Below are 14,186 nucleotides of genomic sequence, written 5' to 3' on the forward strand. Positions count from 1 at the left end.
ATATATTTTGATTCGACGCGTGGATCGAAAATTAATTAACATTTTTCTGGGTCGTTCGAGCCTACGGTGGCTAACAAGTCCCCTTTACGAACCGAAAACTAATTGCACCGTGGTAAACATCGGACGAGTCCACCTCTCGCCCCGAAGGGGAGCATCGCAGCTCTCCCCCCCTCCCCCACCCCTTTTAAGAATGAACCGCCACGATAATGGCGGGAATCCAGCCACGTTTTATCGACTTTGGCGCGAGAAAATGTCAACACAGCGATTCACGTTTGCCTCTGTGCGTTTCGTTGCGAAATATGCGCGAATCGTCATCTCGGAGTCGCGATCACATTCTTACCGTATTTCGTGCGAAACCCAAGTCAATAGACGTGTTCTTATATCTATGTAGTATCTAATTATATTTATCGAATTATAAAAATATATAATTACCGCATCACATGGTACCTGCGGTGGTTCCCATAATATACTCTTTCTCTCTCTCTCTTTTTTAAAACAATCATATATACACATACATACATGGTATATATGCAGAGTTTTTTACAATAATTCTGCGATTGCACTAGATCTTACTATCACTACGACTGCCTTTTAAGCGTTAATTCTCTACTATCTTTTGTACGACTTTTGGTGAATTCCAAGACACGAGTATAATAAAGTATTCACTGGTTAAACTTATTAAATGCATTTTTCTAATACCTCTCTACGGTCAGGCCACTTCGTACTCCTCTCCGCTTGTAAAAGCATCCTGGTTTTTTTTTCGAAGCAGTCTTTTCTTTCTACTTGCTTGGAGAAACAAGCTTCCTCGTGACTGGCACAGTAACAAGCTCGATAAACTCTAAATCTCATGCAACATTTTTTAAAAATCTATCTTGAGTATATTCAGTCTGTAACGTTAAAGCCGTATCGATATATTTATGCATATATTAGTATGTCTTTAAATTGTCGACTCTCTGCCTTTTCTCCATCCGTTATTAGTACTCGTAATTATTTATCGTGTAGATATTTGGTGTATCGAAGCCGTTCTTGGAGTATTTTTTTTTAAATCTCTTAGACATTGGCCACAGCAGGGATTATTTTCATGTATATTTCAATGCCCTTTAGGAATATATCTTTGTTTAAATATTCATCGTTATCGTGGAGGAGTATCTTTGTTTTGTTCATCGGTGAGAACCCAATAGCTGGAATCCCAACCTGCAATGCGAATACACAAAGATTTCAGTTCTTGCAACATTTCTTTTCACAGCGTAGTGAAACTTTCTGTATTGGTAGATTTTGTCCTGTTTACGACGAATATGGTATCATAGGTGCAGACACTCGATATTGCAAGTATTGCTCGGTATTGCAATATATTGCAGTTCTCTTTTTCTTAAATTTTATTAATGTAGGGTATCGTGTGTTTCTTCATTTTTAACTCTAATATATTCAAAGACATTACACTATTTCTTTTCTTCCAGTATATATCGCAATGTGTCTGCCCCTATAGATATTTGATGGTGTCGAAGAGGAATTAATGTGCTCTACGTATTCATTTATTATACCATCCTTTTATCCAGCGAATCATTTTTTTAATATTCCTTGTATCAAATGGTAAATTTCCATTCTTGTCTCTTTTATGTAACAAAGTTTTAGTGAGTAAAACATTATACTGTTTAAAATTCATTGATAATTCAACTATAAAATATAATTACTCTAAATAAGGTCAATAAGAAACTAGCTCCCATTTATAATAATAATGAAACTTTGATCACGAATATTTAAAAGTGTCTATGATACTATATTTTCTTAAACAGGACTACCAAATCTACCAACACACAAAGTTTCAATCGGTGTAGCATAAAATTTTCGTTTCAGTTCTTGTTAATTATACGATAAATCTATAAACAAGAGATTTATACGTACACCGCGGACGAAGCGACTGTCCGTTCCGCCTGGGAATATTTCCGCCCTCAAATTCAACCCGAGACCATCGCAGGTCTTTTTGAAAGCGGTCCAGTAAGGATTGGAATCGTCCAGCTTCGTGTTCTCGATCTTAACGTTTTTCTCTTCGAACGAGTACGTCACGTCCGGGCCAGCTTCTTGGCACCACTTCTTTATCGTTGCTTCGAACTCCTCCTGGTCGATGGAGGGATCGATTCGAATGTCGAAGACCGCGGTTAGGGAGGCTGGTAACACGTTCGTTTGTACTCCACCCTGAAATGAATCATATAGAGAATGTTAAATCCAGAATAATCAAACTGGAATGCGAACTGTATTCGTATAAGTGAGAATTGTTTTAATAAATATCTCTGAAATTATGTAAATACTCACTGCGAGATGTTATTGTCCTGTACAGACATGTAACGAGAATGTTTTGACTATTAAAAATTATATGGTTGATATTAATGAAGGCTGCTGGAGATAAGTGTCCTTTGGATAAGAGACTCGAGACACTTCAGTCTAGTTTCTTCAAGGGTCCAACGATACACTGAGATATCAGTGGAAATGTAACCTTGCCACAAGCAACCTAACGCAGTGGATAGATCTGTGTTAGGTTGGTCATCGCAGGCCTAGGAGAGGGTTAGACTAGGATCAGGTCTGCATAGATAAAACAGTGTATCATTTGCCAATCAAAGAAGTCAGTTAAAATGCTAGCGAAACGTCTGAACGCTTTATCCAAAGGACACGGTTTACATTTGGAAACCTCCATTAGTATCAACTGTAAAGAACAATGTTCTAAAATAAATAATAAACCGCAAATAATATAATTGCATTACTTTTTTTAGATATTTCTACTTTATTCTAAAAAATACCAAACTAGGCAATACATATACCTTCAACATGGTCAAATTCACAGTCGTCACATCCCCCAGGTTGACCTTCGGATCTTTCAGTTTCAGCTTCTGTTTGGCCCTGAAGTCCATGAAGCGATCAATTATGACTCTCATCTTTTCGCCAGCCGTGTTGTCTGCCAGAAGGGATCCATGTCCAGGTTGAGCTGCGCACTCAACTATCACATGCCAGATAGTTCTTTCTCCGTAGAATATGCAGAAGAATTCCTCGGGGGAGGCTACACCCTCGTCCAACGCGAAACCGACATTCAGAGCTTGGAAGTCTTTGGTGTGGACGAAGTCCTTCATGCCAAGAACGCCACCGATTTCCTCGTCCGGCACGAAGGAGATGTGGATCGTCCTTTTAAACCGCTGTCCTGCAAGTTTCATCCGTCGAATAGCTTCCAGGTACTGTATTCCTACGCACTTCATGTCCTGGCTGCCACGAGCATAAATGTTTCCTTTCTCATCCATGTGAGCGCTGAATGGTGGATAAGTCCAGTCATTCTAAACATTTCATCGATAGATGAATTCTAATACCTTTTTCAGTAATGATTTACAATTGCGATGACAGTGTTTCATAGAAAGAAACAACCGAGGTATTGTAAATAATTAGTTAATTTCATGAGTAACGAAGAGTAATTTTATGCTTACTTCGAACACAGGCACGACGTCCATGTGACTATTCAGAAGAATCGCTGCCTTTGACGGTTCCGTACCTGTCCATGTGAGAATCACGATGGGCTTCCTCGGGTCGACATGGTAGACCTTGACGGGCAAATCGAGAGACTTGGCTTGCTTGCGTAGGAATGCAACGCACTCATCTGTACAAGGGAGTAAAATTAAAATTAGTGGTAGGATTTGGAATATTAATTAAGAGACATATGTTGAGGAAATCTTTCATGATTAAGATTTTCATGCTTGGTCATTCATTCTTTGCGTGATAGCAGATTATTTTATTATTGAAAGTTATGAGTTAAATGGATATTTATAGTTGCGATAAAACTATGTAAAATTGATAAAAGGGTTTGTAGAGATGGTATCTTGTTTTGGAAATATTTCTTTCTTTATCTTATCTCTCATAGGGATTATACTATTTGCTAATTTTAACTTCTAGCAGAGTGATTTGTTTTATCTTTACAGGGGCAGAGATGTACAAAATTTATGGTTGAAAATATTTAGAATAGAAAATCTACCAAAATTGTTACGCATTGTTATACTGTTTCACTGCTAGAACATGATATTAAAATGACAAACTTCTAGCAGCGTGATTTATTTTAACTTTAGAGGGGCAGAGATGTACAAAATTTACGGTTGAAAATATTTAGAATAGAAAATCTACCAAGATTGTTACGCATTGTTATACTGTTTCACTGCTAGAAATGACAAATTGGAGTAACGAATAAAGAATATAATATTGTCATTTAGTTGCCTTGAATTTTCAGTTATCGAAATTCATTTTCTTAATAACAAATGTATTTCGAGAACAGTAAAGTGCCTTTAGGAAGAAGTATGGTTCGTTCACCAGGGTTGGACAGGTTCAAAAGCATTCGTCTAACACAGTACGGCATCCTGCGAGTTACGCTTTCCAATTGAAAGCCTTAATGATCATGTGACCTGGAGCATGGTACGATTTGGGTCACGTACGAGGCATCCTTGGACAAGAATCGGTCCAATCGCGCGTGTATTTTAGAAGATTCTTTTTCAAAGTAAATATAGGGTTGACTTTGATGCTCAAAACCGTTGAGACAGAAAAACAGAACACAATGCGTTCAGGGTGGGGCAATGGCAGTAGCGTTCCCGACGCCACGAGTTTGGTCGCATCGACCAAAAATTTCCAGAATTATTTTCCCGATAATCAAAACACCAATACTCTCCTATCAATTACATATCAACCATCGATTCCGAATATACACGTTGGAATTTTCGTCAGAAGCTTTAAGGAATGTTTCAGCGTTCCAATGGAACAATAGACCAAACGTCTCGATAATATCTGATTAATTGAAAATTTTGCCAATGGTCGTTCTGTAACTGCGTTCTAGATCGAGCGTGCGAGCCCGGTGCTGCGTAGAAGATTAAAGTAATTTGCTTAACGAGGAAACGAGCGACCCCATTCCGGCACGCAATATGCGTGAACGATTCCCATCGGCGAATTCGATGATAAACGTGTCGAGGGGCGTGTTGTCGTTCGTGGATGATAGAGAATAGGTGAAACGGACTTACCGTAATTGATGTTAGGCTGGACGGAGGGAATTCGCAGGTACTCGCGAAAGTTCTCTACAGCTGTTGCGTCCAGCTGAGCCTGGGACGGAGACATTTTGCGGAGATGATCGGTCGCGTCGGACGCCGCTGAGTCGACTGTCACAGCAGACGCCTCGGTCGCGCGGATCTCGACCAATTGACGACCAGTGTCGGCCGTGACGTCATCGTGCCCCCGATCAAATTACGCGCGGGAAAGGGAGGGAGCTTGAAGTAGCTGTTTCGAGATAATCACGTGTAAAATTGTACAATTGGAAAAGTTTGGAGGAGGACAGCTTTATTGGTACCGTGTACGCGTTTATGATAAAGCGATGTGTATATTCGTGATACACGAGAAATTTATTTTTACGAGAATACCAACTGTTACCGAGTAACTGGGTGGGAAAGAAGCAGGGCCGATGCAATGCAGGTTCAGGCCCCGCGATCTACGAAAATTACTGAATTAAAAGGTAACGATTTTGATTAACTTTTTACAGACTGATGATACCATTAACAAATGGAAGCAATGTCGGCTAAGATGCAAGACATTTTTTTAGTAGCGATGATCAAATTGAAAGAAGTAAAAAAAATCATCAAAGTATTATTATTTAATATTCATCTTGTAAAAAAATATATAGCATTTGTAAATAAATAATTCATCGTTGTAAAATTGAAGTGTAGGATTTGAATGTGAATTCAGGCCCCGCGAAAGGTCACGCCGGCCCTGGAAAGAAGTTTCAGATTTTAATTATTTCAGAATTAATTACAGGGTGTCCCAAACACGGTGGAGGTCATTGAAATGGGTGGTTCGAGAGGTGACGATTGTAAAACGATTGTAAGGCGCCCATAGTCGCCTTAAAAAATGATAGAATTATAAAAGAATTGGAAACACGTATTGAGCTTTCGCCATATACAAGCAGTCCCAAAAATGTTGTAACAGCTTGAAAGGGGTGGTACGAGGGGTGATTTGAAACAACTTTTTCCTTTGCGAAAATGTTGTCTGAGGCCTTGTTAAGGAGATATTAATAAAAAACGTCGACCAATCAGAGCGCGCAGATACCGTTGGAGCGGCCGAGGTAGCGTAGCCTTCGCTACCGCGATCGCTCCACCGGCATCCTCGCGCTCTGATTGGTCGACGTTTTCTCTTAATATCTCCTTAACGAAGCCTCAGACAACATTTTCGCTAAGGAAAAAGTTGTTTAAAATCACCCCCCGAACCATCTTTTTCAATGACCTCCACCATTTTTGGAACACCCTGTATATAAAAAATTCGAAAAACGATAAATTTTTCTTATTATTTTTAGAGTATTAATCTCCAAATCAACCTAATCTTCATCGAGTCTCAACTTGATGGACATTACCATATTTCTCTACATACACAAAATTCGAAAAACAATAAATTTTAACGGTTTATCATTTTGATTGTTACAATTTGTCAGAATTTCAAGCAACTTCCCAAATCGAATTTCATTTTTTTCAAAACTAAAATGATCAATTATTTTTTTTTTTTGTTTTAAATGGTTTATAATTTCAGTTGTTATAACATATCAATCTTTCAGCTTTCAACAATTTCCTAAATTGCATTTTGATATAAATTGAAAAAACTCACGGTGAGAATCTGTATGTTTCGGGAGAAGCTGTGTTAGAATTACAAAACTTTTAATAGTTTTTCAATTACTACACTTTTACTGTTAATGTCTGATTAGGTTTACTGTCTGATAAGGTTCAGGGTAGTTTTTAGTAATTTTCACAAAATTAGGATGGACAATTTAAATCGCAATAGGCTCACGTGGTTCGTATTTAATCGAAGAACAATCAATTAAAGTTTTGTTAAAATCATCCATTAAATACATCCACGAAAGGATATCTTTGGATCGAATGAACAATAGATAACGAAATCTTTATCAGTTGGTATATATGCACGCAGATTCTGAGTATTTGCTCGACTTGTTTTTTTGAACAATATAGGGGCCAAGTGGAAATTACCACAGAACTGAATAATTTTATGCGCATTAATATGATGTATTACCTTGCAAAACATTGCGCAAAAAAATTTTGTATCTGCAAAAGGAAATCATTTTTTAAACCTCCAGTGCGATGAGGTTTTTTGAGCAATGCAATAATTGCTTGAAAATTGCCACTGATTTGAATAAATATTACTCAAATTAGCATCATGCATTACCTTGTAAAAATATTCTGTAGAGATTGTTTTGTCTGCGAAAAGGCATCATTTCTTAAATCTCTAACGCAATAAGATTTCTTTTTACTCAATTTAAACGATACAAACAAGAAACAGAAATGTAGCAAGTTTGTTCGCAAGAAGAATTTGAATCTTACAAAGAGTATTTATGGTTCTTGACCTGAACTTAGCTATTCGGCACTAATAGTAGTTCATTTTGTTAATAATAAAAGTATTTTGAGAATGGAAAAGCACTCTTTGAAAGAAATCAAGGAATTTGTGAAATAATTTTGGAATGAGATATAAAAGAATCAATGATTGAAAAGTACAAACAGCAAACACAATATCGACACATTATCAACACAAAAAGTTTGCGCAGAAAAGAAAATACAACCAGTTCCTATATTTGGACCATTGATAAAAACATGCACAAAAGGTTACATAATAAATGAAACTGGTTGTATCTCAGTTACGTAACTGTGTAACAAGAAAGATTAATGTCTGGAAAGTTTCACCAGAGTTAACGATACACTTAAATGTACACAAACATTTTAACATTTTATATGATTGCGAAATGACCCAAAAATAATTACAAGCGAAAAGAGTGCAACAATAATGTGCGAAGCAAGCTTTAGGATGCAGAAACTGGGCATCAATAACGTATCACTGGAACTTGGTAATTCGTAAAATGTATTCCGATTTATTAAATTTCATGTATGCCTAAATATGAGCTCTTTACACGTTACGCCAGATATATATATATATATATAATATATGTATGTATATATATTATACGATACATATAATGTCACATATTATACGATATATATATATATACACACACATAATATATTATACACTATATATGTATATATATATCATATAGAGTTTGATATCGAAGAACTTGTTACATTCATTAATCGGTAGTATGAATTAAATTATCATACAATATGTAAGATAATGCAACGTGGCTATAGCTAGGCACATACATGTAACAGTGAATTGTAAATAAAAAAATTATGTGTTCTGATACTATTATAAAGACGCGTTTTTTCCTATATACATATATAATTATACCTAACGTGTATATAATTATATATATATATATATATTTATATATATATACATACACATGTACATACAATAATAATAATAATAATAATAATAATAATAATAATAATAATAATCACTATGATCTGTTTTATTTACAACATTGAAACTATTGTACTAACGAGTTACTTCTTTCTTTCCTTCTTTCCTTTTTATCTCTAAATGTCTCGGTACTTATGTAATAACAGAACGCCTTTGTCGCTTATCATCAAAATGTCATTATACAGAGATACGGTAGGGCAACGAGAGAATTGTACAACGAATAATTAATTAAGCTTAACGTGTCTCGTGTTTTGTATGCATGTATATCCTGTGTATTTTGCAATAGCAGCAGCAAGCAATCGTGCTTCGTATCTTCTTTATCCATCCAAATTCTCAATTTCTTCTCTATTCTTTCGTCTCTCCATCTGTCTGGATTATTCAAAGAAGACGCGATAATTCTCGCCCAAGAGACGTCTATGTCTGTACTTAAATTTATCTTACAAAATTATTTACAAGTTTCACAGTACCGGCTCCACGAAGGCGAGGAACGAAAGCTGTACACACCCAAAATCCAAGTTCCCCGACCCCGAGAGCGGTCTAACTTACATTAGTATACACGTTTATTACAAAATATTCGGCTAAAGTATATATATACTTTATATATATATATATATAAAGGAATACCAAATGCCAAAAATATTATCCTTGTCCTCGTGTGTGTATGTATGTACGTGTGAGTGAGTGTGTACGTGTAATCTCTTAACTTTTTTCTTCTTCATTTTGTTTGTAAGCTCCAATAAACGCAATGCAAACGGTCTAGTAGGTTTATTAATTACTTTTATACTTTGTTCACCGATGAGATCCATAACGCACCCAGAAATCCTATGAAATTCTCTTGCGATGCAATCCTTTTCCTTTATTCCCTAATCACAGATCTCTACGCTCCACAAAAGTGTCTGAAAGTTCCTCGACACCAGAACTACCAAGCTAATAGAATGGGGTATGTTGAACTCTTTAAAAGTAATTCATTCTCAACAATGCTTTCGCTACCATTTCTAATGGCAATTATTAAAGTAGAGTATAGAGAACTACCAAGCTAATAGATTGGGGTACGTTGAACTCTTTAAAATTATTTGATTCTCAACAATGCTTTCGCTACCATTTCTAATGGCAATTATTAAAGTAGAGCATAGAGAACTAGTAATAGTTCTCTTTCAATTTTAATCATGTAGTATTTTAATTATGTTTGAGATGCATTGTCTTCGATAGTTCTAGTGTCTATAAAACATTTGATCAGAACAGCGTAACACTGATTCACAAGCTCGCTGAAACTTCCAATTATTGATCCATAAATAAGCTGCATCCCATTTAATTTTGCCTGATAAACAATTTTCTCTTCCATCTCAGTCCATGATACTCTCATTGCACGGAGTCTAAATCGTACAACTGTTCCATATTAAAAATAACTATCTGTCTCTGGTTTTTGGAGATTCAGTGCCTCGAAGAGTTTTAATTTTTATATACACATCGTCAGAATGATTCTCTTCTAATACTGTGAGCTTTACAAATTAATTTGTCATCTCTCGATTCTGTTTCCGTCTTTCGCTAGTGGTTAGAAGTTCAGCGTGCCCATGGAACCCCTTTTGTTTCGCTTTCGAACCCAAACAGTATTTCGTTGTATATTTTCCGTTTATAATTTAACCGTGTGCTTTAAAATCTAAGAAATATACAATCGCCCCGAACCGAGCGTTTTCGTTTCACATCGAGGAACACTCAAGACGACCTTGAAGCCTACCGATAAGAAGTACAATTAATATTCAACGCGGCTAATATATGTACACGCAACGAGTACGCGAGAATTTCGACGAGAAACTTTGTACATTAATTTGTTTAATTACATCGCTGTGTACACTGGGCGAATGTTTCATCATCGTAATGTACCATTTACATTCCTCTTCCTTCGAGTAAAATTCCCAAGGTTCACCGGATTAAAAGAGAAGAACAAATATACAATGCTAGAATGCAATAAATAATCGAATCTCGTCTTGCAAACGTTTAAGAATGATATCCTTCGTTTTACCTCTTCCTTCGCGAAACAATGATGATAAAACAAACAAAATAATAATAATACCATACAACCTTTTACGATTCGCCTGCAAGTACTTACAGTGGGTGTAGAATGTATTCGTACACCGATCAATTTACAAATAAAAATTTTGGGAGAAATTGTAGTTTCCTTAACTTCTTTTTTTTATAATTAATGATATTTTATATATTCCCAGAAATCTGTAAGACAGATCCAAATAATCCAAACTAGTCCAAACAACATTTACTAGTTAATATAATTTGTGAAATTAACAAAACAAAAAAAAAAAAAGTGGGTAAAAGTATAGAAACAATAAGTATTTGCACGATTCTTATGACGAACCATTTACAGTAGAGTTTGTAACATAAACACATTAGTTTATTGCTCTGTAGGAATTAGAAGACATCAAATTTCCAGTAAAGTGTACTTTTAAAAATAGAGGAGTCGAAGAAGATCCCACTTCGAATAACTAATAATTTAGGTAATTTAATGCCTCGAAGAATTACAATAATTATAAAATCAAAAGGAAATCCCATAAAGGAGGTATTACATATTTGCAAATTAATGTAAATATCTTTTCTTTTAATGAAGTTTTAAAAATTAAACAGTTGTGCGAATACTTATTGCTTCAATATTTCTATCGATTAATTCCTTTTTTCTTGTTAATTTCACAACTTACATAAATAGCTATTTTTGTTTGGTACTCTATCTATTCTACAGATTTCCGGGAATGTCAAGAATGTAGAATGTCATTGTTTATACAAAAATAAGTTAATAAATTACAATTTTCCATAGGTTTTTTTTTTTTTTGGAAATTGATTGGTGTACTTGAATTCTCTCTACACCCACTGTGCATATAGTTGTATACGAGTTTTGTTTTTTTATTCTCCCTTAACGCAGTTTTGTACTAGTAAAACGAATGTTCAACACGATGAATCCAGACCAAAAGTCCAAAATGCAGTCACTGTTATCGATTCGAATCTTCGATCTCAAAGCTCAAGGTCTGACTAGCTCTGTTGAGGTGACTCGAGGTCTGTCCTTTAACAGCGGGAACTCTGATCTTAAATAGGATCCACCTTGTATCGATTAAGGAAACAAGGTAACGAATAACGAGGCGGAAAAATCGAAACGACGAGAGAAAAAAAGGCTCGAAGAAGGCGTCAGACTTATAAATTTGCGGGAACTTTCAGTCTAGGGCCTAGGAAGAAGACTTTTCGCGCTGTACAATTTACCCTAAACAGGCCTGTGTGCTCTTCCATGGAATCGATGATCACCATCGCGATGGAATCGAAAAAAGCAAATTTTCGTTGCGTCCAGAAGGAGCCAGACTCGCTGCGCGAGTCTGCTTGACCTCAAAGAGGTGTTCTTAAATGAAAGTTGAAAAGAATGTTATTAAACTGAACCCGCAACGCGCAGCGTGTCTCTTCCCTCCGTCCAATCGCTGATTCTTAACTAAGATTAAATATAATAGTTCCGTATCGTTATATTATGCATATAAGCAAATGATATTTACAGAAAAATATGCATGTATGGATAATACGTGTTGTATGTCTGTATCTGTATATATATATATATATATATATTAATAATATATATATATATATACCCAAGTCGAGGAGTATCACGATCACGGCTTGGATGGATTCTCCTTCCTCCTTTCAGTTACATTTTCCATCAAAAATTGGACTAACGCTATGTATAAACATCGTTAGGGCACCGTTTTCGCCCAAACGAAGAGTGTACAGCTCGATACAGTTCCTCGCGAACGCTCAGACGTGTCACCTAAAATGCGCGAACCCTAGTTCGTCCCCTTTTATTCGTCAATATACTTAACTATCACGTTTAGGCCACGCGAATTCCATCGAGAGCGTCTCGTGTAGCATAACGTTTCTACAAGCGAATGGTTAGCACCTGGGGATCGTCCGCGGCCTCTTCCTCATCCGGAGGAGACCGCGATATTTCCTTCTCTTTCGCTCGTCGTCGTTCCGTTCAAACTTCCCCTTCCTCCCACCGAAGGGGAGGGAAACATAAAAAATTTAATCTAATGGAATTAAAGGTCGCTAGCCGACGGCTAGGAATTCATTTCAACGGCGCTATCTTTTATGCGGGTTAAGACCTAGACGCCGGGTGATTGTAAAACGGCTTCTGCGATTGGCCGGGGTACGTCTGGCTCCCCGACGGCGGCGGCGTTAACGAGGAGAACTTGGAGGCCGGCAGCGCGGCGGCGGACGGCGGAATGAACTGAGGCGGGTACGGATTCGATCCTGGCGGAGCTTGCGACGCCTGGGGCACCATGAACTGCTGCGTTTGCTTCGCGGTGGACGACGTGGGCGCCGTGGCGTTCGCGTAGATCGGCTGCTGGGCGTTTTGGGGGACCGTGAACGTCGGATACTGAACCGGGCAGGGCTTCGCTTGGAACTGGGGATAGTGGATGGACGCGGAGCCGGGGGGAGGGATGTAGGGCTGGGGAGGTAGCTGAGGAAGAGGGTAGCTCGGCGGCGTGCTGAAGACCGACGGGTGCGGCGGTGACGTCGTCTTCCGTGCCTTCAGGATCGCCTCTGCTGTTAGACCTGGAATTGTTTACAAGAAATATATTAGTTAGAATGGATCTAATTAATAGACTCGTGGATCTTTGTGCGTTTGTAGGAAATCTGTACGTCTATAAGGTCACAAAATGTACACAGTATGCAATAACGTACAAAAAAAGTGGGCCTTAATGTAATTTTATTATTTCTCTGTTTCATTTTCTCCCTTAATATTAAACATGCTGATTTGAAACTTTCTTTCCTTGATCTTACAGAAGTTTTATTATTTCTCTGTTTCATTTTCTCCCTTAATATTAAACATTCTGATTTGAAACTTTCTTTCCTTGATCTTACAGAACCCTGCAGAAAACATAGAAAAAGTTTCTCTTTAAAGTGGAAAATCAATCTGATAAAAATGGTAGAATGAGTTTTTTTTAAAAATTCCTCTGTTGATTTCGATAACAATCTAAAATTGTTGTATAAGAGATACACTCGAGAATTTTTGTAAATACATTTGCAAAGGTATATATAAAGGGTATTAATAAACAAGGGTAACTGGAAAGTAGAACGATCCTCTTACCGTGTTTGCGTGCTCTTTCCTCCTCGTCGTCGCTGAGAAACAATCCGAATTCTCGTTTCAATCTCTCCGTGAGGTTCTCCCGTTGACGTTCGACCAAGGTCGGCGCAGCAGACCACCCGATCGTGCCTTCTTCACCACCTGAATGCGTGAAACGATGTGGTCAGATCATCCCAACTATGTGTATTCAAGTTCATAAATTTGTGGCTCGGTAAAACACGACGTTGGATGGCGATCGTTACCTTTTTTCTCATCGTTTTCCGCGTTGGTGAAGATCGGTAGCGCGTTGAGACCAGGTAGGTCCAGGGAAAGGGAGATTTTAGAGGTTTCCTCGTCGGAGCTCAGGGAAGAGGTGCCACTGCTGGCGCTGTTCGATCTGCCTCTTGCTGCTCCTTTGTCTGTTGTTGAGGCATCATTCGATGGCTCTGGTTCTGGAGGTGTGCCTGATGATTGTTGCTTGCGCTTACGGTACTCAGATATGGATAGCTGTAACAAGTATACTTGTGAGTCCATCGGATGGATACTGATAGGTATCACAGATTTGCCATCAATAAGAAACTCGAATGAATTTTAATCAAACATCTTATATACTGTCAAAAGAAACTTTTGTTGCTTGGTTCGAGTCAAAATTGAGTTGTATTTATTGCTAGCGTAACACAACTATTTATAATTGTGTACA

The 14,186-nt window shown here is 37.4% G+C and overlaps 2 protein-coding genes across 3 annotated transcripts in view; both read right to left on the reverse strand.

The window, feature by feature from the left end:
- Positions 1 to 374: 374 nt before the first annotated feature.
- Positions 375 to 5,195, reverse strand: LOC128897072 (aminoacylase-1-like). The gene is made up of 5 exons (XM_054160744.1): positions 5,034 to 5,195; positions 3,465 to 3,634; positions 2,814 to 3,317; positions 1,903 to 2,193; positions 375 to 1,194 (listed from the first exon to the last, which is right to left on the reverse strand). The coding sequence occupies exons 1-5, from the start codon at positions 5,125 to 5,127 to the stop codon at positions 1,051 to 1,053; spliced, it is 1,203 nt and encodes a 400-aa protein (XP_054016719.1). The 5' UTR covers positions 5,128 to 5,195; the 3' UTR covers positions 375 to 1,050.
- A 6,565-nt stretch (positions 5,196 to 11,760) lies between these two features.
- Positions 11,761 to 14,186, reverse strand: part of LOC128897055 (uncharacterized) — a 25,037-nt gene continuing 22,611 nt past the window's right edge. The window contains exons 11-13 of one of the 2 annotated variants that reach the window (XM_054160708.1): positions 13,750 to 13,993; positions 13,511 to 13,648; positions 11,761 to 12,975 (exon numbers count right to left, since the gene is read on the reverse strand). In XM_054160708.1, coding sequence (XP_054016683.1) covers positions 12,515 to 12,975; positions 13,511 to 13,648; positions 13,750 to 13,993 — 843 coding nt within the window. In that variant the 3' untranslated portion in view covers positions 11,761 to 12,514. Of the gene's footprint in view, positions 12,976 to 13,510; positions 13,685 to 13,749; positions 13,994 to 14,186 lie in introns of those variants that run through there. The other variant, XM_054160709.1, reaches the window with a different exon arrangement.

This window comes from Hylaeus anthracinus, unplaced genomic scaffold (assembly GCF_026225885.1).
Source record: "Hylaeus anthracinus isolate JK02 unplaced genomic scaffold, UHH_iyHylAnth1.0_haploid 11978, whole genome shotgun sequence".
In the NCBI taxonomy this organism is placed as follows: Eukaryota; Metazoa; Arthropoda; class Insecta; order Hymenoptera; family Colletidae; genus Hylaeus; species Hylaeus anthracinus.